At 44.1% G+C, this 25,839-nt stretch overlaps 2 protein-coding genes across 2 annotated transcripts; both read right to left on the bottom strand.

Moving 5' to 3' along the window:
- Positions 1–987: 987 nt before the first annotated feature.
- On the bottom strand, positions 988–17,148 carry LOC147207189 (DIS3-like exonuclease 1). The gene is made up of 18 exons (XM_086106447.1): positions 16,954–17,148; positions 16,710–16,859; positions 16,112–16,121; positions 14,583–14,687; positions 14,146–14,168; positions 10,260–10,338; positions 9,967–10,146; positions 9,688–9,857; positions 6,380–6,541; positions 6,019–6,269; positions 5,240–5,332; positions 4,676–4,964; positions 4,294–4,529; positions 3,286–3,440; positions 2,985–3,163; positions 2,739–2,884; positions 2,158–2,329; positions 988–1,744 (listed from the first exon to the last, which is right to left on the bottom strand). Exons 1-18 carry the CDS (start codon positions 17,146–17,148, stop codon positions 1,409–1,411), a joined length of 2,931 nt encoding a protein of 976 aa, XP_085962573.1. The 3' UTR covers positions 988–1,408.
- Positions 17,149–20,685: 3,537 nt separating this feature from the next.
- Positions 20,686–21,278, bottom strand: LOC147207190 (retinal cone rhodopsin-sensitive cGMP 3',5'-cyclic phosphodiesterase subunit gamma-like). Its single transcript, XM_086106756.1, has 3 exons — positions 21,172–21,278; positions 21,050–21,087; positions 20,686–20,965 (listed from the first exon to the last, which is right to left on the bottom strand). The coding sequence occupies exons 1-3, from the start codon at positions 21,276–21,278 to the stop codon at positions 20,889–20,891; spliced, it is 222 nt and encodes a 73-aa protein (XP_085962882.1). The 3' UTR covers positions 20,686–20,888.
- Between the last annotated feature and the right edge of the window lie 4,561 nt (positions 21,279–25,839).

Below are 25,839 nucleotides of genomic sequence, written 5' to 3' on the forward strand. Positions count from 1 at the left end.
CCACCACCGAGTTATAGAAAGTCTTAAGGAGTGACCCCTGAACCCCAAAAGACCTGTTTCCTGAGTAGGAAGAGTCGGCTCTGTCCTTTCCTAATCAGTGTGTCCGTGTTCGTAGACCAGTCCAGTTTGTTGTTCAGAAGAACACCTAGGTACTTGTGGGAGGTCACCCTCTCTATGTACATACCGTGGATGTTCATCTGTGCTGGTGAGGACTGTTTCCTGCAGAAATCCACAACCAACTCCTTAGTTTTCCTAGGGTTGATCTGGAGGTGATTCTGCTGGCACCAGTCCACAAAGTCCTTCGTCAGTCCCTTGTACTCCCAATCGTCCTCCTCTGTAATGAGGCCAACAATCGCAGAGTCATCAGAGAACTTCTGAAGGTGGCAGTTTGGAGTGGCGTGTCTGAAGTCCGAGGTGTAGAGGATGAACAGGAATGGAGCCAGAACAGTCCCCTGCGGCGCTCCAGTGCTGCAGAGAAGCCTGTCCGACTCACAGCTCTGCACCCTCCCGTACTGCGGCCGGTTTGTGAGGTAGTCTATGATCCATGCTGTGAGATGGTGGCCCACTCTTTATGGCTGCAGCAGGCATCCAAATGTTGGTTTTCGGTCTTGCCACTTAACATAGTGATTCTCTGAACCTTTTGTTGATATTATGGAGGGAAGATGATGACATCCCTAAAATTCTTGCAATTGTACTTTGAGGAATGTTGTCCTTAAACTGCTCAACTATTTTCTCACATAGTTGTTCAACAAAGAGGCAATCCTCATCCTGGCTTTGCTTTTGAATGACTGAGCAATTCAGGGAAGCACTTTTTATACCCAATCATGGCACCCACCTGTTCCCAGTAAGCCTGTTCATCTGTAGGATATTCAAAATCGGTGCTTGATGAGCCTTTTCTTTGCCACCTGTCTCAACTTTTTAGGAACGGGTTGCAGCCATAAAATTCTACGTTAATGATTCTTTGCTGAAAACAATCAAGTTGATCAGTTTGAACAGTTAATATCTTGTATTTATTGTGTATTCAATTAACTCTTTCATTCCACAAGACGTACTTGTACGTCTTTTTATAATTAGGCCCCGCCTACCAAGGACGTACTTGTAGTCTAAGTCTTTTTTTTGCGTCAGAGAGGAGGAGGGTCTGATGCAATCTGTGAATGAGAATACGCCGTTTGCATTGTAAATCATGTAAAAAAAAAGTGACCAGTAGGTGGCAGTAGTGCCTCACGTGCTTGAAATGCATGCTTTTACAAAAAGCTCTTTTTCTCCATTTTTTGCCCAGGAATCGCCATTTTCATGAAACTTAGCCATTTTGTAATGCCGATTGCTGAAGAATGGAAAAAGATAGAAACAAAATTTTTCCTGTTTAAAAAAAAATAGTCTGAAAAGAGTGTCATGAGTCCACGTCCAATCAGGCATTCAGAGTACATGACTGTCTCAAGGCTGGAGTTGTACATTCAAGGTCCATCAGTGAAAGCTCTCGGATCTCCTCCAAGAGTAAGTAGAGGTTCGGGCTTTTGCTTTGGCAGAATTCTTGCTCCTCTCTGGACAGTTTAGGCTGGCGCGTCGCCTTCCCCCGAGCCTGTTGTGACGCCTCTTCGGCTATGCGCACCACCTCCTGAACCAGCTGGCTGCGGCCATGCGACTGAGCCTGGCCGAGCGTCACGCTCTGGTGCGGCCTGTTGCTGACGAGCTCGAGGTTGACGCTGTCGGCGTGACAACGCGAAGACTGTATGGAGATACGAACCTAAGGGAAGAAGAGAACTCAAGTTGGATTACATCACACCTCCATTATAACAATGCAAATACAGTAATAACGCTTGTGAAGAAGGTAGAATAGCTGACACAACCGCTGCTGTAAGTGTTGGGAGGATATTGCTGAGTTTTTAATTTGTGCTATGGCTGCTCACAGTTTTTCAAAGTATAAATTGTAGACAAAAGAAAGCTGTGAGACTGAAATTGGCCGTACACAAACAAATTCCCTGTTTGACGAGTGTCTACTTTAAAAACTTGGAAGGAACTTTAATTCAAGTTTTACCAAATCAAGTGAGTAAAGCAACTGTTGAACATTGTGTTAAGCGCATTCTTCATTCGATACAGCAAAACCATCTATTAGAAATCAGCAATGGCGTACTGTAAAACTATGGCCGGGCCACTTACAGTGATGTGGCTGAACAGCGTGAAGGTGGTGGTTCCGATGAGGGACGTGGTCGTAATACGGTCTGAATAGCGGTGCACAGAACCGCTCTGCCACTCGCAGCCGCCGTCCTGTCCCGCAGAGAGCACCTGACCGTCTCGGTTCTTCAGGTACACGGGCCCCTTCATGCCATACCTACGCAGGCACCATTTTGGATGTGAAATCGTGACGTCAAGACCACGCAAGCATATATTCACGATTTGCTTTTCTGAACTGCTTATAAAAACAACTATACATTCAATGTTAACATTGATGTACCTTGTGTGTTTCTGTTTCCCTAAAGTATTCGGAGGTTTTGCAAGCATAGCATCACAGAACCAGATTTTTTCACCCGGATATCAGTAAGAATGATGAATGATTAGAAATGTTATCTTGAAGTAAACGTATGTGATGTGCCAGTAAAGCTCTATTTCCATGAAGTAGTGGGTCACACGCGATATGGCTAGCTGAGTATCTCTGTCAAAGCTCTGTCAAACAGTTCCATGTTGATTTGGGGCTAATTGCAATACTTGGGAAATAGGACTTGGCCAAGTTGAAAACTTACAGCGGCACAAACGCCAATACACCATTGTCTCGGATGGCGTAAATGACAGCATCGGCCACACAGCACTGGTCCTTGTCAGGGTCCCTTTCTTTGAAATATAGACACTGAAACAACTCAGTGGACCCCTTCTGCACCTGTTGGGCTGCCTGAAAATGTCACATGACGGTCATTCCCCGACTAAGCATTCACTTCAGAACTATCAAATGTGGGAAATACTAATTTTGGAAGAGAGACAAAAGAGCTGACCCTGTTCTTCTTGTTGATATGATGAGCCAACTCCTCCAGCTCCTTGTTACTGGCTAGCGCTTTGACAGGGCTCCGCCCACTCTCCAAGTCAATGGCTGCGGTCAAAAGGCGGTGCACTGCCACATCGGCATAGCGACGAATGGGTGACGTGAAATGTGTGTAGCGGTCCAGAGCCAAACCTGAAAAGTGTCATTTAGTCACAGTCTTTAGCGCAGTATGTCATAAGAAGTAACTTTATGGCCCATTGCCTCTCAATATCCAAGGATTACTACAGGAGTGTCAAAGGTCGTGTCATACATACCATAGTGGTAGTACTGGTCTTGGGAAATTGCACCGGTAGAGAAATACATTGCCTGAGACATGGCTTGGGTAGCCATCATTCTTAGCAGCCTGTTCAGCAGCGGGTCCTGTGGGTCCACAGCTTGGTCCAGAGAGTCAGCTAAAGCCTTATTGGACCTACACAGATACAAAGTAACTGTGTGTGTCCGTATATCCATCGATCCAACCATTTTCTAATCCGCTTATTCTCACAAGGGTCGCGGGGCATGCCGGAGCCTATCCCAGCTGTTTGGGATAGGCTCGGAGAAAACCCACACAGGCACAGGGAGGACATGCAAACCCCACACAGGAAGGCCGGAGCCAGAATCAAAACCTGCACCTATGCACTGTGTGGCAGATGCGCTAATCACCCACACACATACAGATATATGTAGATCGGGGGTTTCCTTGAGGGCTACTGCCCTGCCTGTTTTCCGGCTCTCCCAGCTGCAACACAGCTGATTTAGACGATCAGTTCATCAGCCAGCTCTGAAGGAGCATTAGAACGATCCCGATGATTTGAATCAGGTGTGTTATCCTGGGAGAGCTGGAAAACAGGCAGAACAGTAGCCCTCCAGGCTCGGTGTTAGAGACCCCTGATATAGATATACTACCCCCCCCCCCCTCCCCACACACACATTTTTCATGGGGGGGGGGGGGGAATAGTATGTAATACTAGTTCTTTACACCAGGATTTCTCAACTTTTATTGAGCGAAGCCACATGTTTTATGTCAGAAAAAAAATAGTCATTAACTGGGAGGAGCATCAATGGCATAGGTAGATGAACTATTTGTGCTCTTCACCTTTTGTAAATAAATAAATATTTTTCGGGCCAACTAATTTGATCATTTCCAGTGGCGCATGAATGCACAGGGTGTTTGTGAATCACTGCAATGGTACATTACGCCCTTGAGCTCCCAACATCTATTTTTGTGCAAATATTCTCACCACCACAAGCAAAACCTGATATGAGAAATTGTTGTGACAAACCTGGTATCGATGGTGAAGCCCCTGAACTTGGCACTGCCCACCAGCTGGCTGAAGAACTCTTGTCTCGGAGGCGGGTGATGCCGAAGCAGGGCTTGATGGGGAAAGGCCTCGTGGATCTTGCGCGCCACCCAGTGGTTGGCGAAGATCATGCACTCAGCCACTGTCTCGTGAATCTCGAGGGGCTGGCGCGGGACCAGAGCCGTGATGTTTTTTTCATTGTCCAGCTGTGCACGCACCTGGTACCAAAGTGACAAAAGACCAGAAAAGATGTGTTTTAGCAGTCATAATGTATTGGAAGTTGAGGTACTGCACCGTACAGGGAGATCACAATGCCAACTTGGCTCCTTAGTGCAACAAATTCATAATGGTACACTACTCATACCTCCACCCCTTCCAGTTCCAAAGCACCTCCTTGATCTCGCTGCGCCCGCAGGTGTCGCGCCACGTGGGTCAGCACCTGCAGAGCCTGCCTGAGCTCAGCCAACTTGGCGTCCTTCTCGCGAGAGCTCAGCCGGGTCAGCTCTGCTACCTCGCCCTGCTCTCCATTGAGAAGGGCCTGAGCCAGCTCATAGTCCAGCTGGTAGGAGGAGCGAATGACGGTGCGGCCGTACCACACATTGTTGACAGCGAGGGTTTGCGCGTCCAGCTCCCACAACACACTCATTGCATACCTGGATTTAACATATTTATAAGAGAAGCAATCCTAGAAATTGTAGAAATGTCTTATACGTAGTACTCCAAGTGTGTGCAAATTGAATCCTGGCTCAGATTTTAAAGCTACTTTTTGTTTTAAGGTAGTGAGTAAAGTATGAATATATAGACTGCGTCTAAAGTATATACGCAGTATATGGTCTTTCCATTGTGGATTTTCACAAACGAAATGTCATGTAAAAACAAAAAATGGGAGTGACTGTAAATCAAGGTGAAATAAAACACTCCCACTCACCTGTCGAGTCCTCCCAAAAGAGAGCAGATATCCGCACTGAGAATCGCTGGCAACATGTCATACCTGCGGTCTGCAAGGTAGTAAGTTGTAGCCCTGAAACACATGTGAGGCACTGTCAACGTGGACATTTTATATTTTTCTCAATACTGTCATGGTAAAGGTGGGTGGGGGTTTGGTCACATACGGCAAGCTCAATACAAATGTTTAGCCCAAAGAGCTCTCTCGCAGTATCGCGCCAGGCCCATTCATAGTCACACATTGTGATTGAACGCTCCCAAACAGCTTTCATAGACCCGGACTTGCTGTGACTCCTGTGGCAAAACGGGACGTGACACAACCTAATCGTACCATGAGATGCTGTATATTACATATAACTCCCGTCCCACAAAAGAATGCCTCCAAATTTTGATTGAAATGATTATTTTCAAATGATCATGTCTACAACATTCCAAGGAAATCACAATGTTCCAACACTGGAGAGCTACGGTGCTCGCCCCCTGCTCAAGTGGCCCTTGGGTTGGTGACCCCTGCCCTATGACCGCCCTTTAAGATTTCGTCACATTCATCCCATTTCACTTCAGCTGATTAGATCTCTCATTCGCACTGTGACGACATTTAAAAGTCACTGCTTGTCCCATTTTCATCAATTTAAAAAAACAAAACAAAACAATCTTAGACTAGATTTGAAAAGAAAAATCAAGACGACGATAAGCGGTCATCCCTCCACGTGGACATAATCATCCATTTTTTATTTTGCAGGGAACAACGCCATCACTCACCTTGCGCGCGCTTCCAAGTCAGTCAGGGAGCCTTGAGAAACAAAGTGTGTCACATCAGCAATGTGGACGCCGAGCTCCAGCACCTTCCCTCCTGCGAGGCTCCGCACAGACAGCGTGTCATCAACATCCTCGCAGCCCGCGGGGTCGATGCTGAACACCAAGTGACTGTCCCTCAGGTCCCGTCGCACAGCCACCTGAGAAGGATCCACCTTCCAGGGCTTCTCGGGCGAATTTGCAGGCATTTCTCTCAGCTGGGGACAACCAGACACAAGGCAAGGTGAAAAGAAATACATTCCCGTGCCGTGACATTCTTCACGGCATAATTTGAACAGAATCCATGTGTATGCGTTAGTCCATTGACCTGTGCATCGGAGAAGGGAGGAACGTGGATGCAGTTTTCGATGAGGATGGTCTGTACTTCAGTCTCAAGCTCGCCAGCCCGACCCAGAACCCTCACACTGTGTCCGTTGGGATACAATGACGTGCTTTCCCATGAGTCAATGCGTACTACCACTCTGTGGCCCTGAAGCAAAGCGGAGAGGAAGGTTATGTTTATATAATTCATTCCAGAACACACACACACACACCATATTTTCTGTACTATAAGGTGCTTCAGATTGTAAGGCACACCTTCAATGAATGGCCTATTTTAAAGCTGTTTTCAAATATCGAGCGCACCACATTATAAGGCGCATAGAATAGAAGCTACAATTGTGGCCACTAGATGGTGATACACTCAAGGGAATACTATACAATCCAATACAGCTTTGTAAATATTATAGAGCCTTCACAACCGCTGCAGCTGTAACAAAGCCATGAGAATTGGTCACAAACACGAACATGAAACAGAAATACAAATGGCATTACAAAACAATCAATGAAAGACAAAAGTTAGGGAGACAATTGATTGAACAAAAAGGCACACAAACCTTGTGGGCTCACATCCACAAGAGGCTAAATATCCTTAGAAGTCTTACTTGTCTCCTTCTTCCTTCGTTGAGTCAGTAGTTAACTATGCTTTTGGTATTGTCTTCGTTTCATAATGGCTGTGCAGAGCTCACAAAGTAGTTGTCTGTTTGTTTGAGTGCGTTTTGGCGAATGCACAATTCAATTAGTGTAGGGCAGAACCCTTCCCAGGTTACCACGAGATGGCATCGGAACACTAACAGGGAAACAACTCAATGGGGAATATAAAGAGCGTGACGTCTCTTTATATTAGCCGCATCCATTATAAGGCACACTGTCGGCTTTTCTATAGAGGCACCATTGAGAGCATCTTGACCAGCTGCATCACCGTGTGGTACGGCGCTTGCACCGTGTCCTGCCGAAAGAGTCTGCGGCGCATCGTGAGAGCAGCTGAGAAGATCATGGGGTCTCTCTTCCCCCACTCATGGATATTTACAACTTTCGTCTGACCCGAAAAGCAATCCAGATCGCAGATGACCCCGCCTACCCATCTCAAAGCTTCTTTGACCTGCCGCTGTTGAGGAAGAGACTGCGGTGTCTCAGTGCTGGAACCAGCAGGCTAAAGAACAGTTTTTTCCACCAGCCGGTCAGGAGACTCAACTCCCTCCCTGTTCTCCCCCCTGCCTCCTGCCACAGACTGTGACCCTCCCTCAGCATCTGACATCCGATTATTGCACTTAAACAATGCACTACCTAACTTTAACCCGCAATAATCGCAAGTGCCCATGGTTGTCTGTTGATTGCTATTTATTGTTTTATTTGTTTATATTTATGTATTTATGTCTTTACACATATTTGACAATAACTTGACTTTGTCTTTTTTATGCAGTTCAGTTTTGCTGCCCTTATCTTTAGCTGTGTGTTTTCAATGCACTGCATGTTTGCACTGTGGTTGAGCAAAAAGAAATGCCATCTGTGCTGTATGTTGCACATAGAGCATATTGGACAATAAAGCTGACTGAACTTGACTTTGAGAAAATTGAATGCTTTTAAGTGTGCCTTCAGGAAAATCCAGGTGTCTATCTACATATATTGTACAGGGTGTCCATAAAGTCTCTTTACCATTTCAAAAATTGATTAAAAATGCAATTGATTCGATATTTTATTCAGATTTGTTCTTTTATTCAAGTTTTTTATCACACTGCCCAAAGGCGAATGTGCGGTGTGGGATCATGTGCAATCGAATAATTGGTCCATTTTTCTTCAAGGAGACATCCATTTCTGCAAATGTTTACCTTGACCTTTTAACTGAATATGTGGCACCACAACTGAATGACCTTCAACCATCCATCATTTTCCAGCAAGACGGTGCACCACCACATTGGGGGCTGCATGTTCGTGGGTTCCTCAATCAAACATTTCCAGACCGGTGGATTGGAAGGCATGGGCCAATTCCTTGGCCGCCACATTCACCAGATATCACTCCCCTGGACTTCTTTCTATGGGGCTATGTTAAAGATATCGTGTATCGAACAAAGATAAGGGACATTACTGACATATAAAGCAAAGGATGACTGATGCCATTGCCACAATTGATGAGACTACGCTACAGCGAATATGGCAAGAAATCGAGTACCGTCTTGATGTGCTTCGGGCAACTAATGGTGCCCATGTAGAAGTGTATTAAAAGAGGTTAAAAAAAACCCTTTAATAAACGCTGAATACAATAGAACAAATCTGAAAAAAATATCGAATCAATTGCATTTTTAAGACATTTTTGAAATGGTAAAGAGACTTTATGGACACCCTGTATAACCGCTTCGAATATATGCATGTAGTTTTTATTCTGCCAAATGACATTTTAGATTAAAAGCTACAAACAACTATGAGAATGCCTTGCATCATGTCTCCAGCTTGCTGTCTAGCTCAGAATAAGCCCTTACATCTAAGCAAGGACACTACAGAGGCAGTTAAATATGAAATATGAGGCATGAAAACCATGCGCAAAAATAATATTCAGACCCCCCGAGCGCAGTTGGACTTTGTTTCCATCATTCATCTGCGCTTTATGGAGACACTTTGAGTGGACAGGCTTGCGTTGCTGACTTCACGGGCCGTGGAAAATGCACAGCAGAGCGCCGCAAGCAAGAATTGACGTGTGTCTGTCAGCAATAAGTCAGGTTGCGGGAGCCTTCGTCGTAAAAATGTCTGGCAGTATTCTTTATGGGTCAACGGCAGGTTTCGACATTTGTTGAGGATGCTGAAGTTGCTATATAAGATCCCTTCATGTCGCCACTTTATAGAAAATGCACTACCTTAATAATATATAAAAATAGGCTTGTACTTGACTGCTTGTATTTATTGATGAAAACAAAACAATACTGTCATGCTGAATGCGATGCATGGGGATAATGAATCCAACTGAATTATTGAAAAAATAATAATAATCATGGAATCAAGGGGCTCGTAAGGAGTCACACCTCGAATCACAACTGACCTCTGTGATACTTCTGTACTGAAGTTTTGAAGAAAAAAAGAAAGGCAATCGAATCCACAGCATTAGCCTGAGGCTTTACAAGCACTATTAAAGGCGAAAATACAACAACAAAAAAACCCCAACTCCTTTCCCACATCTGTCTTTGTTCCTTCTTCTGACAGCTTATCTGATGTTCAGGCTGAAATCAAATTAACAGTTCAAAATCTAATTTCCAACTCAATTTACTCTTCTGGCTGGTTTTTACCACAGTAAAATGCAAAGCCGACCTGCAAGGCGTCGGCCTGCTGCGTGCTGATGCGGATCTTCGGGATGCGATGGTCCCAAGGCACAGTCAGGATGCGCTGAGAATTCCTGCTCTGGGACTGTGTGCTCTCCCTCGGAGGAAACGTGACCACATAGTCCCTCCAATTCCTCTGCAAGATCCCCACAACACATCCTGCAAGTTTTATGATTCAGACATAGGATTTCAAACATGGAAGAGAACAAGTCACTTTGGACTGCTTTTGACAAAAGACGTTGAGGAGTTTCAGATGAGAAGGCCCCACCTGTAGGCATGGGCTGACTTTGGGTGTCGTCTCCATTCTTTTCCTCCGGCTGTCCTTCGGTCAGAGTGCTAAGCTTCCCTCTCCATTCGCTCTTCGGCAACAAGTCCACCGCGACCACGTCGCCATGCACAGCCCTGTTACGATGCTTGTTTCCATACACCAACACCTCGCTGCTCAGCTCTACAGCAGATGAAGGACGGACAGAGAATACAAGAGAGTTAAACCACAAGGTCAGTCAAGAGAATGTCTCGCAGAAAAAAACTAAACAAAAAAACCCAGCTGGAATACCGTACCTGTATTTTTATCTGAGAGACCCTCCGTTCTGACAGAAGCTTCCGTCTGTGCTCTGTGTTTGTTGACATTCAGAGTTCCCTGAACAAACAGAGGGGAACGTTGTGATTGATGTTGATCGAAGGAAGATTTTGGGTGGAACAAAATGTGGTGACTCTGGCATGCAAAACCTGGCTGGAGCTTGAAATAAAAGGTACACCTAAGTTTGAGCAAAGCAACAACACTCTCACTCTGTATGCAAAGTGGCCACAAGAGATGGTGCTGTGACGCTGGCCAAATCATACTTTCGCGTAAACTCCTACTGCGAGGAAATCCCTTTCAATCATTGGATTGAAAGGCGAGAAGAATTCAGATTCAGATTCAGGAAACTTTATTTATGCCCGTGGGGCAATTAGGACTTAACAGGCACGCTCTGCACAAGAAACATGACAAACAATGACGAACATGGGATACAGTGCAAAGGGCCTGTCGGTGCTCGCCGTGTGTACAGCGCTCCGAGATCTTAGTTCAGAAAGGAAACCACTGGGGAAGGAGAGGGAAAAAAAAACATGCTTGAACTATCCTCTTCTGAGGATAATTTAAGTCCAGGAAAAAAAGACCCCAGCACGTAAACAAGCATATGACAGTTACAACAAGTCACAAGACATAACATGTAATGAGGGGGCGGATGGATGGGGGGGAGCACGACGCGGCCCGACCGACGAGCTGCTCAGTCCATTTGAGCGCTCAGCAGATCAGTTCATGTCGCGGGGAAAAAAACGGGAACAATAAAGGCGGTGATACAAGGGTGTGTATGCGCGTGTGATAGTCTGGTTGTGTGTGCGTGTCAGGCTGCAGCTGCTTCGTCAAGGTCTTCTCATGGAGACAGTCCTGGCTTATCAGTCTATGGCCGAGAAGGAGGGGGTGATGGTAGGGCACTAGCTTCCGTGCGTACTTTCTTCCAGGGGAGATGTCCAGATAGCGGATGTTTTGGGAACAGGCTGCCAACAATTCCAGACAGCCTTGAGTCCGTGGCCTGTGTCTCTTCAATGGCGCCGATCTCTTTTCTGAGCGCGGCTTCCAACTTCTCCAAGTTGTTATCCATCTTGCAATGACGCTCCAAAACCGCATCCATTTTGCGGTTGAACTCAGTCACCGCTTGGGTCTGAGGGTTGGACATTCGCGCCATGCCATCCATGAAGACCGGCAGCTTCTTCACTTCCAATAAAGCCGCTCCCGCCGGCTGGATTTTGCCATAGAACAGGAAGGAGGAAACTGCTCACACCAAACAGCAGCAAACCTGCTATCAGAAGGCCGATAATGTAGATGTCTTCCACATCCTCAACGGACAGTGTTGACAGGCACACCATTCTCCGCTTCCTCCAGGGATCTAGGGTGTACCCGGCAGCAAATGTCCCCGAGGGGCAAGTAGGCTCCCCATTGCCCTCTCTTCTCGTCAAGAAAATTTTGTCGATGGCATCGAGAGACCAGCCAACTAATTCCATGGTTTGTTTTTAGGATGAAAATACGTCAGGAGGCTCGGAAAGTCAGACAAGGACAGCACATAGACTGGGTGGCAAGCAAGGGAAGGTGAGGGGGAGGGCAGGAGCAGAGCAGAAAAGCGTCCGCCTTCGTCGAGAGCCAAGCAGAGAGAGTGCCGATTTTGAATTCAATTATTAATTTTACAAGGAAACGGTGTTTGAATAATCGGCATTACAAAATGGTTACAAAAGTTTCATGAAAATGGTGATTCCTGGGCAAAAAAAACTGAGAAAAAGAGTTTTTCAGTAAAAGCATGCATTTCAAGCATGTGAGGCACCACTGCCACCTACTGGTCGCTTTTTTACATGATTTACAATGCAAACGGCTTATTCTCATTCACAGATTGCATCAGACCCTTCTCACTTTATCACGCAAAAAAAAAGACTTAGACGTACAAGTACCCGCATGGTAGGCGGGGCCTAATTTTAAAAAGATACGTCTTGTGGAATGAAAGAGTTCAGTAGAGAGCTTTCAAAAGGGGTGTTCACACGGCACACATTTGCTCCGGCGCTGCACCGATGTATTTTGTTGCGATATATTTTACACCGCAGCAAATTGTGTGGAGCGTTCACACGTACAAAGCCGCTGAGCGTGTCTGCACCGGCACAGCGTCGGTGCAGCCCCACTTGCGTTCACGCGGCAGTTTCTGCAGCGGAGCAAAACGACAGAAAACAAATGAGCTGTCGTGTTGGTTCTTTTTAAAACGTATACACAACTCAAGCGACTACTGGACAGGCACGTCCTTCTCCTTCTCGGTCTCCGTGCCTTCTGCTCGAGAGTGACCGCCCCCGATACCGTAAATCAACGATGACTTCAATGACACTCAGAAAAGCAAACACATCATGCGCCAAACAGAAAATCAAGAGAGGAAATCACAAAATAAATCATATGGGCGGCAGGGGGTGGTGAACACACAACAAAGGAACAAACTACACTAACAACTCCGAGACAGTCCAGTCTCCTACAAAAGGAAAGATGTTACCAGCCAAGTCTTGTGTCGTTATTAAACAACCACATGACGGAAGTCCAACAGAGCACGAAAGCAACGCATTCTCGCCGTACGTACTCTTCACAAGCATTTGCTCTGGAGCAAATTTAACCCAGTTGCGTTCACACGTGCAAATTTGCATCGGTGCTGCTTCGCAAACGAGCATTTGCTCCGGAGCAAATTTTTAAACCACCTCCCTGAGGTGGATCAAATTAGTTTTCCGGGGCTACGCCGGAGCTAATTTGCACGTGTGAACGCTCTACTGGGGCAGCCCCGGCGTAGCACCGGACCAAATCTTGCCGTGTGAACACCCCTCAATTCCATCCATCCATCCATCCATCCATCCATTTTCCGAACCGCTTGATCCTCACTAGGGTCGCGGGGGGTGCTGGAGCCTATCCCAGCCGTCTTCGGGCAGTAGGCGGGGACACCCTGAATCAGTTGCCAGCCAATCGCAGGGCACACAGAGACGAACAGCCATTCACGCCCACACTCACACCTAGGGACAATTTAGAGCGTCCAATCAGCCTGCCATGCATGTTTCTGGAATGTGGGAGGAAACCGGAGCACCCGGAGAAAACCCACGCAGGCCCGGGGAGAACATGCAAACTCCACACAGGGAGGCCGGGGCTGGAATCGAACCCGGTACCTCTGCACTGTGAAGCCGACGTGCTAACCACTGGACTACCGGGCCGCCCACCCCTCAATTCCTTCTTTTTAACTTTTGTTATTAACTGGAGGTAAATAATCAGCCAAGCAACTACAATAGTCTCCTCAATGTCGGAATTTGATGGAGATGTCAGCTGAAGATGACGTCACGTCACAAATGCACTGTCCGCACATCAGTTATTACTATCGGCCAAGTGGGATGAAATTAAAAACAAATATCAACACTGTTAGGCTTCAGCACTTTGCAGATGTGCTGGTGCTCGTTGATTACCAGAAAAAGACAATCTTTATTTTGCTTCTAATAATTTATGGATTGATTTGCATATAAACCTTTATGGTTTGGGATTTCTGTTCAATTATTTTTATTATAGCGCTTGATAAATCTGACAGTAGGAGGTGATCAAGATTTGGTCCTGAACAGTAACCATTTTACGGTAATACAATGTTGAAAAATCGTTTTCACTGAGAGTGGTGGGAATACAAAGATTGGTAGTGCTGTTTTATTTTATCAGCCGAGCCACTGTGCTGAAGAAAAAGTGATGCTTGTTTTTGTTTATCTTGAAATTAAAGCAGAGTAATAAGGCATTCTGGCTTTACAGAGGGCCCTTTAGAAGGTTTTAAGACTCGGGCTGAGGCATTTTCTAGCAAATGACTAGGATGCCCTTTCCTTTCAAATTTGTGATGAGTTTGCATGTTTTTCGTGTCCTCACATTCCAATATGGAGCCACAATTGTTGATCATGACAGGGTGTAACCTGCCTCGCACCCGGCGAATCAGCTGGGCTGGCATCCAGCTCAAGCAAGTGAAGACAAGTACTTCAGAAAAAAACAAAAAGGAAAATCTGCATAAAAGGGAAATAACTACCGATACATAATATTTAATACTAATTATTATGAATAAATAATCTGCTGGCATGCAGTCATCAATGTCAAAGGTGAATAGAAAGTCGTCAGATGAGAGGAAAAAAGATTACATTCGTGTCCGAACAAAGCCCGGAAAGAGCGGGCAGGCTCCCCACTGCCCGCTCTTTCCGTCGAAAAAATTTTGTCAATTACATCGAGAGACCAGCCAACTAATTCCATGGTTAGTTCTTTGGTTGAAAACACGGTAGGAGGCTAGGGAAAAAAAAGACAAAGACTGCACTCACAATTTTGGATGACCCAGCTAGCGGCGTTGACATCCAACTTGAAGAGGTTCATTACCCATTCATCCTTCTGAGCTCCCTCCATGAACTCTGCTAAGGATATCTGACCTGTGTGACACAAGCACATAAGTGACTTCAATTCAAAGAAGCTTATGATTTCATAACATCATATTGAGAAAGTCCCTTGAGTCTTTATTTCAAATACATGCAGAATTTTAACCCTAGAATATCAGCATATTACAAGAACATTTTACTTGAGTAACGTATCGATTCCAATGATATTAAAATTAATTTTGAATGACATGTTCATTGCCAAGATTACTTCTCCTAATCGGTTGCCTGGGGTAAATGTTAAACTTCTATGGCACTATGCCTATAGTTAAGACATTGTGGCATCCATTTCAACTTCAGTTCAGGTATCAAACATGCCCTGAAAAAGGCGACATTGGTGGTTTAGGGTTGTGGTGGGGATTCAACAGCGGCACCCCTCCAAATGAAGATTACACACTACCTGCGGACCCAAGAATTCATTCATGTGGCTCAAGATTGTAATCTTTGTAGACCTTGGGAAAATAGTTTCACGCTAGAGACTTTTGTTGCCATTACCCAATATCCGCCGTTGTGCGATGACATCATTTAGGAACAGCGGGAGAAAAAGATGAATGCGCTTTAAAACATCCATCCATCCATTTTCCGATCCACTTTATCCTCACAAGGGTCACGGGGCGTGCTGGAGCCTATCCAGCTGTCTTCGGGCAGTAGGCGGGGGACACCCTGAACCAGTTGCCAGCCAATCGCAGGGCACACAGAGACGAACAACCAGCCGCACTCTCACTCACGGGGACGATTTTGAGTGTTCAATTAGCCTGCCATGCATGTTTTAGGAATGTGGGAGGAAACCAGAGTACCCGGAGAAAACCCACACAGGGAGAACATGCAAACTCCACACAGGAAGGCCGCAGCTGAAATCGACGGGCGAACCACTCGACACCGGGCCGCCCGCACTTTAAAACAGTGCCTTAATTTCCTGTGTCAGAAAGGAAGCACCTTTTCTTTTCATCTTGCTTTGATCTAATGATGTTTTCAATAAAGGTTCAAGAAAGGTTGAATAAAGGTTAGGAAGGTTAGGAAACATGACAAATTCGTGATTTTTTTTTGAAACAGTGGTTTGTTGATAGTTTTACAGTTTCATAGGAAGAAAATGTTCAAGTCCGATTTCTATTTATCTTTTTGCCACAGGTAAAAATCGGAGTCCGTCCTAATCCTTTGTGACCACGTTCAAGTTTTTACGATACGGTAATTATTTAAAATGTAATAAAATGATTTAGGATTTTTTTTGGGGGGGGGGTTGTGTCAATGAGGGAAAATGAAACACAAGTGTGCTCCTCAAAACTGCTTTTTCAAATGCGTTTGTTCAGCAATTTATTGAACATGTTTTCAATCCAATTAAATAAAACACCACCACAGAATGCACCACCGCTGTATGCATAATCACTTGTACTATTCTTTTTTAAATGACGATGATTCCTTACCATCGCTATTCTGGTCAACCAGTTCAAAAATTCTGTCACATATTTCGGACGGTGTCAAATCCACATCAATTGTCTGGATCTTGATTTTGTAGAGAATCTGTGTGATAAATGTAATACAGGTCACACACACACACACACACACACACACACACACACACACACACACACACACACACACACACACAAGCATACATTGGACTGCTGGCCTATACAGTATCTAATAATAACTGTTGCTTATCCAAAGTTTTGAAATGTTGCAAAAATAAACCAAATGTTATGTTCAAGGTTAAAACAATCAGAACTATTTATGTCAAGTAAATCAGTTCATATGATGGTGGGCTAATTTGACTTGGGTTTAGTGGCTTACTGTAAAGTCCAGCCAGATATAGATACCTAACCTAACTTCTCATCCAATAAAGTGAACCGACCCATATGTGACTTTACAGCCGTAAGCTGTTGAGGGCAGTTCAATAAGCACTCTTGCAAGGATTAACGTTATGAAACGTTTTCATCATGACATAACACAGAATGGCAAAATATTTTTGGATGACAAAACACAAATCACAGAAGAGTGGTTAGGGCTCGTGATTTGGCTTACCCTTATTAGCCGTTTCACCTCTTGCCGGTCTAATTTGCCATTCCCATCCTTATCATACATCTTGAAAGACCACGTGAGCCTGTCCTCAAGGTTCCCTCGTAAGATCAAATGAAGCGCTGCAACATACTCCAGGAAATCGAGAGCATTGTCCTGTGATCAACACCGAGATTTTACAAAGAGGGGGGTGGGCGCATTAACAAAGATTATAACAATTCGACGTCTTGATTTGTTTTACTTCTTTTACCTGATTGGTGTCAAATGAGTGGAATATTGTCTCAATGAAGAGAGACTCCTCCGCAGAGGTGCTCGGTACTCCGAAGATCCTCTTAAACTCATGTAAATGCAATGCGCCGCTTGGACACTCCTTCATGAAAATTATGCACAGCTCCTGAATCTGTGCTAAATCCATCTCCTCGCCGTGACTTTCCTCCTGTCCCATGGCCTTGATTTGTTTTGAAAAAACAAAACAAAAAACAAAGGCTGCTGAAAATGCTAAGATGTCTCCAGGTCACAAAGACGTGGACTACAACAGTCAGTCAAACAGCATGTCCAGGTTCTCTCTTTGCAGGGAGCAGTCAGGTAGGCTCTGAAGAGGACAAGCGGATTAATTTACTGACCACTTCATTGCTGCCTGACAAGATGCATGCTGGGAAGTTTACCAAGTTGTCATCCTGGGTTGGTTTATATAATTCAGAAATTCAGCTATCGCTCATTATCAAATGCCTATATGTGCTGTTAAACAGATCCACCACTAGGTCACAAAAGTAATTGGATATTTGATGGACAAATTGCCCTCGTCTATGTAAATGAGCCTCATCGATAAGCCTCAACGTCTAATTTACTAACACCAACACGAATGGCCACGCGCAATTTGAGTGAAGCATAACGTCTATCCACTGTATTCCTTCACCGCATCAGCCTTTGCGTGAAATATGGGTGTTGCGGTACAGTGAAAATGCCGTTTTGTTTACATGGAAATTGTGCGAGTCCACTTTCTATAATAGTTAACTACTTTCCGAACTCTGTCACTTCAGACGTGAGGCAAAAAGCAATCTCAAAAGCTATGAGGCGGATCAGTACTACGACTAACGCATTAATAAAGTCGGTTGTGTTTTGTTTAAAGAGGTTCAATACAATCTTACTTAAAGCAGACGGAGGACGCTGCCAAATCTCCTACTTCCCATTTACCAAAAAATGAATGCAAACACCCATGTTGAGATGAGTTAAGTACATGTCACTGGCGAAGAACAGCGTAACTTCTGAATCCGCTAGCGCAAGTTTATTTGATATTTGAAGAGTGAGTATTTTCCAAATGTCTATCTATGGCATTCACCATGTCTCATGAAAATGCCACGATCTGGAAAATTTGGTAGACTGGCGTCTGTGCAGTCGGCATAACTTCATTTTCATGCCACGGCAAATCGAGTCTTGTGTGTTTCAAGACTTGGTGCACCCATCTGGGCATTTTGGCGTATGGAGTTGCTGCATTTCCGACGCACCTGCAAATTTGGTAACAGAAGGTAGTCTGCTCTCAGAGTAGAAACGGGTGCATCGTCGTTTTCGTGCAGGGGATATGGTTGAGTTCAACTTGTTTGTGAATTTGGTAGATATGCTACTCCTCACTGGATGTTTCCGCCTCGCCCCCCAGCGCATCTGCAAATTTGTGTACAAAAAGTAGCTCAAATGTAGCGCAGTTGGTGTAATGCAGTGTTTCTCAAATAGGGGGTGCGTTTGACCTCAGGGAACATGCATTTTATTTGTTTTTGTTTTTTTATTGTCCGAGAATAAAGTGCAATTGCACCTCCACTACATTAGGGGCAGTGGCGTTCTCATTGGCAGAGTGTGCGGAGGGAGCATTCGCTCGGTGTTTTGTTTGCACTGAGCATGCGCGCTTTGCACACAGCACAGAGTATGAGTAGACACGAAGTCGACAGGCGGAGAGAGACGGAGATAAGACAAACTCAAGTCCCCCAAAAGCTAAGACGAGGAAATATGACGAAGCGTATGCAGCAAGGAAAGACTAATGACTGTGTCTAAAAATGTTGGCAGCGGACAACATAAAGCCAAATAAATTAAGGCGTCACTTCAAGACATTACACCCCAATCACGCTGATAAGCCACTTGAGATTTTTTTCAGCGAAAGCGTGCCGAATATTGCCATCAATGATCCGGCTTTGTGACTGCTACTCGTAGCCATTAATCCAGACATCATCTTTGATTAAAAAAAAAATCAGCACAAATTATTTTATATATTTTTGTTTTGCTGGTTAGAGTTTGTTTTAAATATTGTGCTCCTGAGATAATGTTGGTGATTAGTTTGAATGCATTATCAGTTATTGATTATATGTAATTTAATTTATCAGTATTGTATGGTTTGACATGGTCAGTCAAAAAATATTTACAGTTAAATTAAGGATTTAATTTTATTTTTGAATTTCAGATGCACTTTAAATCTTTTCTGTTACAGTTACTAAAGCTATTCTTTGTTGTAAATTGGTCCATATTTCTTTCTTTTTTATTCCCTTATACATTAATAAGGATGCAGTGTTACGCAAAGGTGTACTTATAACAATTTTATAGACAAATTATACTAATTATAGTCATGCGGGGGTGGGGGGGTGCGAGATGTTTTCCTCTTCCTAGGTGGGGCATGACAGAAAATAATTGAGAACCACTGGTGTAATGTGATTTTGGTGTATTGGATTGAGGTGCAGGATATGTGTGGTGGACATCATGGCATTTCATTCATAAATGTAAGCGTGGGACAATCCCTCTGAAACATTGCATGAACCAATTTAAACGGATTGTGATAATTAACATCTGAAAAAAATTTTTTTTCATAGTGCACCCTGTCATTATTGGGTTGGTGACGGGCGTGGTGGGGGTGCATGCAGAGAGCTGGGCCACCATGCATCCACAGTGCCTGTACTCCACCAATATTCCACTGGTCGACGTAAATGTATTCGGTGCACATTGATCGGTGTTTGTTCAATATGACATTGATTGATGTGCATATTGAAGGGGCATCCTGGTGGGATAGAGGGGGTGTATACTTTGAGAAAGGTGCGTCCACATCATGAATATAAAAAACAAATATTTTGGATTTTGTATCACCGATGCCATCCTGAGTTGTACTTTCCATTGTGGATGTAAGGCGATTTGGTGATCAACTGGTCATCATGTCTGACTCACAGTGCAGCGGTTGTGGGTTCAATTCTGGCTCTGGCCGTCCTGTGTGGAGTTTACATGTTCTCTCCGTGCCTGTGTGGGTTTTCTCCGGTTTCCCTTTCCCTTGTAAATGTACTACACTTGTATGTGTCTGCTTTGGGGCCAATCACATGCATTTTACGCAGCTCTAGATAACAGTATCATCCATCCGAATGGAGTTGGACACATCCTCTGTCTAGAGACTGACGACAAGAATTCTATTTTTACACGTCGTAGTTCATCATTTTCGCAGTTCAGCATTTTCTTCATGATGTCATGCCATCAGCAAAGATACCTCACAAGACCTCAAAAAGTCTGAGGAGACTTTTTCTTCCTTTTTTTCCCCAACTAAACTTCATTCCAACTGCAATAAATAGAATTAAAAATAAGCAACACATCAGCCCAGTGGTTTGATACCTCTTTAATTTAAATGTACAATCCTTATTGATACAAGTGTTTTTTTCCTGGTAAGCAAGGCTGTTTGCTAGTTACCAGGTACTTGTAATCTCCACAATCTTATTTTCAGGGGAAAATGAAAAAGAAACTATAGTTTCCAGTATTAACAAATACTTTCTTGTCTGATATTGTTGCCAAGAGGTTTTGCTGTTTGTATTGTAAATGATATAATTTCGGGAATGTCAAAATAGCATTTGCAAAAATAAAAATTGGTTTCTCTAAATGACCATTTGCATATATAGAATTTTTGTATGGAGGGATGTGTTATTTATCTTGCATTTGCAAGATAAATAAACCGTAGGTAGAGATTTAACATTTGAATAGCAGAAAGTTGAGAACCTTTTTCCAGAAAATACACAGATGCAGTATAAATCCGATTTGGCGAGTGGTGACAAGAAAACCTCTGTGTGAACCTGAGCTTCACAATTTCTCCCACAGATATGAATTCACTGTTCAGTACCGCTGCTTTTATGGATATACTCGAGTCGGCCAGTCGTCGAAGGCAGTTTTGTGATTCTAGACAATGCCGAACTGAGCCAGGTCGCTTAGTTCCATGTCACCAAATGCCTCCCAGGGACAGATGACTGCAGAGTCTGAAGAGTAGATGGACAAAAACATCATATAAAGTTAAACTAAACACCCCAAAATGTTCAAGACTCCCCTTTTAAATGACTTACCCCCAAGTCCCTCCATCCCTGGAACATCATTGTCAAACCTTTTTGGGGAAAATAATGTAAGCATCAATGTTTGCTGATGAATGTGTAAATTATGTCCAAATGTGGAATATAGAGGAGCTTACCCCTTCTGCCCAGCTTTGGGAGCCTTGCTCTTAAACTGTCTGGTTTCCTTCTTTTTGAATTTAGGAGGAGCGGCCTTGTTTCCTTGTTCTCCTGCTGATGCGTTCATCTTGGAAGCCTTTAATTAAACGTGGAAAAGGGAAGCCCTAATTTCACTGAGCTGCTCATTCAAACATGTCTCTTGTGTTGTGACCCCACATTCATCATACTTTCATACATCTTATAGAATGACTCAAGTGTAACACTGACACATTTTTGAATACATTACTTCCAACATACTTGCACATACGTTTGAATATACTCACAAGTACATTTGAATTAAAATGTCGGTCCAAAATTTTACTCCTCATTGGCAGTTTCACGCTTCTGTACATTCGTAATGGTGACTTGTAAAAAGACGTGTTCAAAAACATGGATGGTTTTGATTTTATACTGTCAAATAAGGTTTGTGGGAAGTGGCTTGCAACTACATACCGAAGGTCTTCCAGCTTCGTCAGTGTCATGTGAACGATGTACATTAAAAAAAAAAGAAAGAAAAGAAAACAGTGGCCGTGAAGCGCACCAACCTAAAACCCTCTATTGTGGAGAAGTTATTTTCAAATAAAACCACGTAAATACATCTCTGTCTTCCTTTCTGCTTGGCTCTCGACGAAGGCGGACGCTTCTGCACTGCTCCCCCTGCCCTCCCACCTTTTTTTCCCTGCTCGCCACTTAGTCTTGTGCAGTCTTTGTCTTTTTTTTCCCTAGCCTCCTACCGTGTTTTCAACCAAAGAACTAACCATGGAATTAGTTGGCTGGTCTCTCGATGTAATTGACAAAACATTTTCGACGGAAAGAGCGGGCAGTGGGGAGCCTGCTTGCCCTCCGGGGACACTTGCTGCCGGATACGCCCTGGATCCATGGAGAAAGTGGAGACCGGTGTGCCTGACAGTACTGTCCGTGGAGGACGTGGAAGACATCTACATTATTGGCCTTTTGATAACATGTATGCTGCTGTTTGGTGTTGGCAGCTTGCTGTTCTATCGCAAAATTCAACCGACGGGAGCAGCTCTATTGGAAGTGAAGAAGCTGCCGGTCACTCTGGATGGCTTGGCGCGAATGTCCAACACTCAGACTCAAGCGGTGACTGAGCTCAACCGCAATATTGTTGCGGTTTGGAGCGACTCCGCGCGATCGATAATACCATGGAGACGTTGGAATTTTCGCTTCGAAAAGGAATTGAGGATTGGCTGATCGGCGCCAGTGAGAGATACAGACCAAGGACTCAAGGCTGTCTGGAATTGTTGGCGGCCATCTCTCCAAAACAAACAACGCTATCTGGCCTTTCCCCTGGATGGAAATACGCATGGAGTCTAGGGCCCCCACCACCACCCACCCTCCTTCTCGGCCATGGACTGATAAGCCGGGACTGTCTTCATGATGAGCAGACCTCGACAAAGCAGCTATGACCTGTACACGCATACACATACACAACTGGACAACCACACGCGCATACACATCCTTGTTATCACCGTCTTCGTCGCTCCGATTCTTTTTCCCCCGTGACGTGGTTCGATGATGCGGAGCGCAACGGTGACCGTGCGGCTGGTCATTATCGGCCGCGTCGCGGTTACCCTACCCTACCCCCCCCCCCTTCCCATTCATCCCCCCCTTATACATGTTATGTCTTGTGACTTGTTGTAACTGTCTAATGCTTATTCATGTGCTAGGGTCTTTTTTATCCTGGACTTAAATTATCCTCGGAAGAGGATAGTTCGAGCGTGGTTTTTTTCCCCTCTCCCTACCCAGCGTTTTTCCTTTCTGAATTCTGATTGTAATTTCCCCATTGCGGGACAAATAAAGGATATCTTATCTTATCTTATCTTATCTTATCTTATCTTATCTTATCTTATATAGCACCATTGCCTGTTTAATTTTAAAAATTACATCGATCCATATAGTATTTATTTGATTATTATGGCTGAAAGATAAGCATGAGACAATGTTTCATTTAGTAACAAAACTTTCTTTGACTTCTTTCATCCAGTAGATGTCCCCATGTGGCTTTCACTGAAGCACCAACGTTCCGAATCTATTTCAGCAGAATTTGAAGGAAAGACTCAATCAACACTTCATAAAGCATGTGTCCATCTCGACAGGTCCCTGTCTGACGTCCCAAAGGAGAAGCTCCTCCTCCTCATCCATATAAATAAAACTTTCCTTACATGATTGTGTTGAAAATAGTCGCCATCGTGTTGCCTTAACTCTTATTCGCTGATTCTTCTTTTATGCTTGGGCTTCTTCTCAGTTTTCCACCTTTGGCTGTGCTACAGCACCATTTCAGACATAGCATATCGTGCCTTCAGCGTCTTGTGGGCACACACGTTAATTGAAGCGTTTCCGTGTTTACGAGATTTTATTTTATTTTTATTTTTTTGAGGAACAAAACCGGTTCTGTTTCCGCGCGGCCAGCAGACTTCAGTCTAAACTTGACAAATGAGAACGTTTTTATATTTTAATGATATTTGTGCCAGTGCTGAAGTCAAGAGTAAGCTGCAACACAATTAGTGTGCATTAGAGGCCAAAGTTTGCTTCTAACGAGATTACTCGGCTCCATCTCATGTTCTGTGACAAAAGTGGATTAGAACAAGGATTATAATCTATTATTCACCAAACGATCGAACATTCTGACCACATGGACAAATGAATCGCAACCAATTGTAAGACAAGACCTGCTGGAAGTGTCTTTAGAAGTCATTAATGTTCATTTTTCATTGACACAGCCAGAGAGGTATTAATTAACTGCATATACGAGGTGTGTCAGAAAAGTTCCTGGGCTGGTATCTCAAAATATCTTTTAAAAATACAAGTTCCAGCTTTTGAACTTTAAAGTAATCGGAATAGTGAAGAAGAACTCTTCCTTCATCAAGACGGCAGCTCCATAATCACTGCTATCTTTATGTTGTCTACATCCTCTCAACGGATCCCTTGGGCAAGGTCGATCTTGGGAAAGAGGAAAAATTAACATGGGATTAAATCAAGTGAGTAGGAAGGTTGGTCGAGCATGCCGTTGTTCTTCAAGGCCAGGTAGTGTCAGATACTCAGTGCAATGTCAGCAGGTGCAGTGACATAGTGAAGCTTCTCGGCGTTGTACAGCCACCAATTTCGCCTCTTTACTGAACAAAACCTCTCAGGATTTCTTGATATGGCAACGCAATCCATCCATCCATTATCCGAACCGCTTAATCCTCACTAGGGTTGCGGGGGGAGCTGGAGCCTATCCCAACCGTCATCGGGCAGTAGGCGGGGGACACCCTGAACCGGTCGCCAGCCAATCGCAGGGCACACAGAGACGAACAACCATGCGCGCTCACACACACATCTAGGGACAATTTAGTGTGTTCAATCAGCCTGCCATGCATGTTTTTGGAACGTGGGAGGAAACCGGAACACCCGGAGAAAACCCACGCAGGCCCGGGGAGAACATGCAAACTCCACACAGGGAGGCCGGAGCTGGAATTGAACCCGGTACCTCTGCACTGTGAAGTTGACGTGCTAACCACTGGACTACCGGGCCGCGGCAACGCAATGTTGGAGCGAATTCAACTTTTCCACCGTGGAGCGTGGTTTCAAATTTTCGCATATTCACCCCCCCCCCCCCCCCACCCCCAATCACTGCATCACCGTCTTAACGCATGACACTTCCAATAGGATATTTTGGAATTTTTACCCGCAAACCTCCTTTTCACGGTCTCACAGACTATTTGTTTTTATCTTATTGTCCCGCTTACAATCTTTACAAATACCTTTCAAATTAAGTTTGATTCTTGTGAAAATTGTAATCTTGAAAAAAACATTTTTTCAACATTTGTTGGCTCATTCATATTCAAGTCCATGATAGAACAGTTTAGTTTGACTCTCTACACTTTACTTTGAAAATTACATTTACCATCAAAGAAGAAATGTTGCATTTGTTTTTGAGAAACACTGAAGACAGGAACAATTGATACCAGTTGTGGTTAATGTAATAAACATTGTATATCATCATATTATCTACTCTAAGAAATACCACATTCGACATAAATACTTGATCAGATGTTTACATAAAAGAATCAGTATGGGAAAATAACACCCCAGAAAATTTACTTACTTGTTGTTTTAGGAGTGCTGTATTCCAAAGAAATTTCTCTTTGCAGAGAAGAGTCAATAAAGTAGCTGCAAGACAAAGACTGAGCCTTCTTTCTTCTTGCAGTCTCTCTATTGGTCACCTCATCATGTTCTCACCTTACTTTTATAGCCATGGTTTAAGCACCTCCCAGCAATGGTTAAGTGACAGATTTGGTGGTCGTACACCGAGTGGTGTTAACGGGTATTTTGAGTGTTGACCTAACAGGGGGTTTAAAATTATCAAATCCAGTTATCCTCGGTTTAAGGTAAATAAGCCACTGTGGGCAAACCCTGAAAGAACAAATAAATAACGACGAAGTAATTCAGTCAGTCAAAATTGTAGACTTTCTCATGATGTTGAAAGATTGACAAGAACTAAATCTAGTTTGAAACCCTACACAACTAAAATAAAATCACATTTTCTTGGACTAAGGCCCTCTTCGTGTTCCTCGCTATGACTCCTCAGTTGTTTGGTGCTATGCTGTACAATGGCTTGAAAAGAAATTTCTTCAACCCAAAATATA

This window comes from Hippocampus guttulatus, chromosome 3 (assembly GCF_054856545.1).
Source record: "Hippocampus guttulatus isolate MCC_2025c chromosome 3, RoL_Hgut_1.0, whole genome shotgun sequence".
Classification (NCBI taxonomy): domain Eukaryota; kingdom Metazoa; phylum Chordata; class Actinopteri; order Syngnathiformes; family Syngnathidae; genus Hippocampus; species Hippocampus guttulatus.

Excerpts from the sequence above, each read along its gene's own strand:
- LOC147207189 (XM_086106447.1), bottom strand. The coding sequence starts at position 17,148 with ATGGGACAGGAGGAAAGTCACGGCGAGGAGATGGATTTAGCACAGATT. Across the intron at positions 6,542-9,687 it reads AGCAGGCCGACGCCTTGCAG|GGCCACAGAGTGGTAGTACG; the intron begins GTCGGCTTTGCA and ends GCTTTGCTTCAG. Across the intron at positions 2,330-2,738 it reads GTATTGGCGTTTGTGCCGCT|GTATGGCATGAAGGGGCCCG; the intron begins GTAAGTTTTCAA and ends GTGCCTGCGTAG.
- LOC147207190 (XM_086106756.1), bottom strand. The coding sequence starts at position 21,278 with ATGAACGCATCAGCAGGAGAACAAGGAAACAAGGCCGCTCCTCCTAAA. Across the intron at positions 21,088-21,171 it reads CCCAAAGCTGGGCAGAAGGG|GTTTGACAATGATGTTCCAG; the intron begins GTAAGCTCCTCT and ends TTCCCCAAAAAG. Across the intron at positions 20,966-21,049 it reads AGGGATGGAGGGACTTGGGG|ACTCTGCAGTCATCTGTCCC; the intron begins GTAAGTCATTTA and ends TCTACTCTTCAG.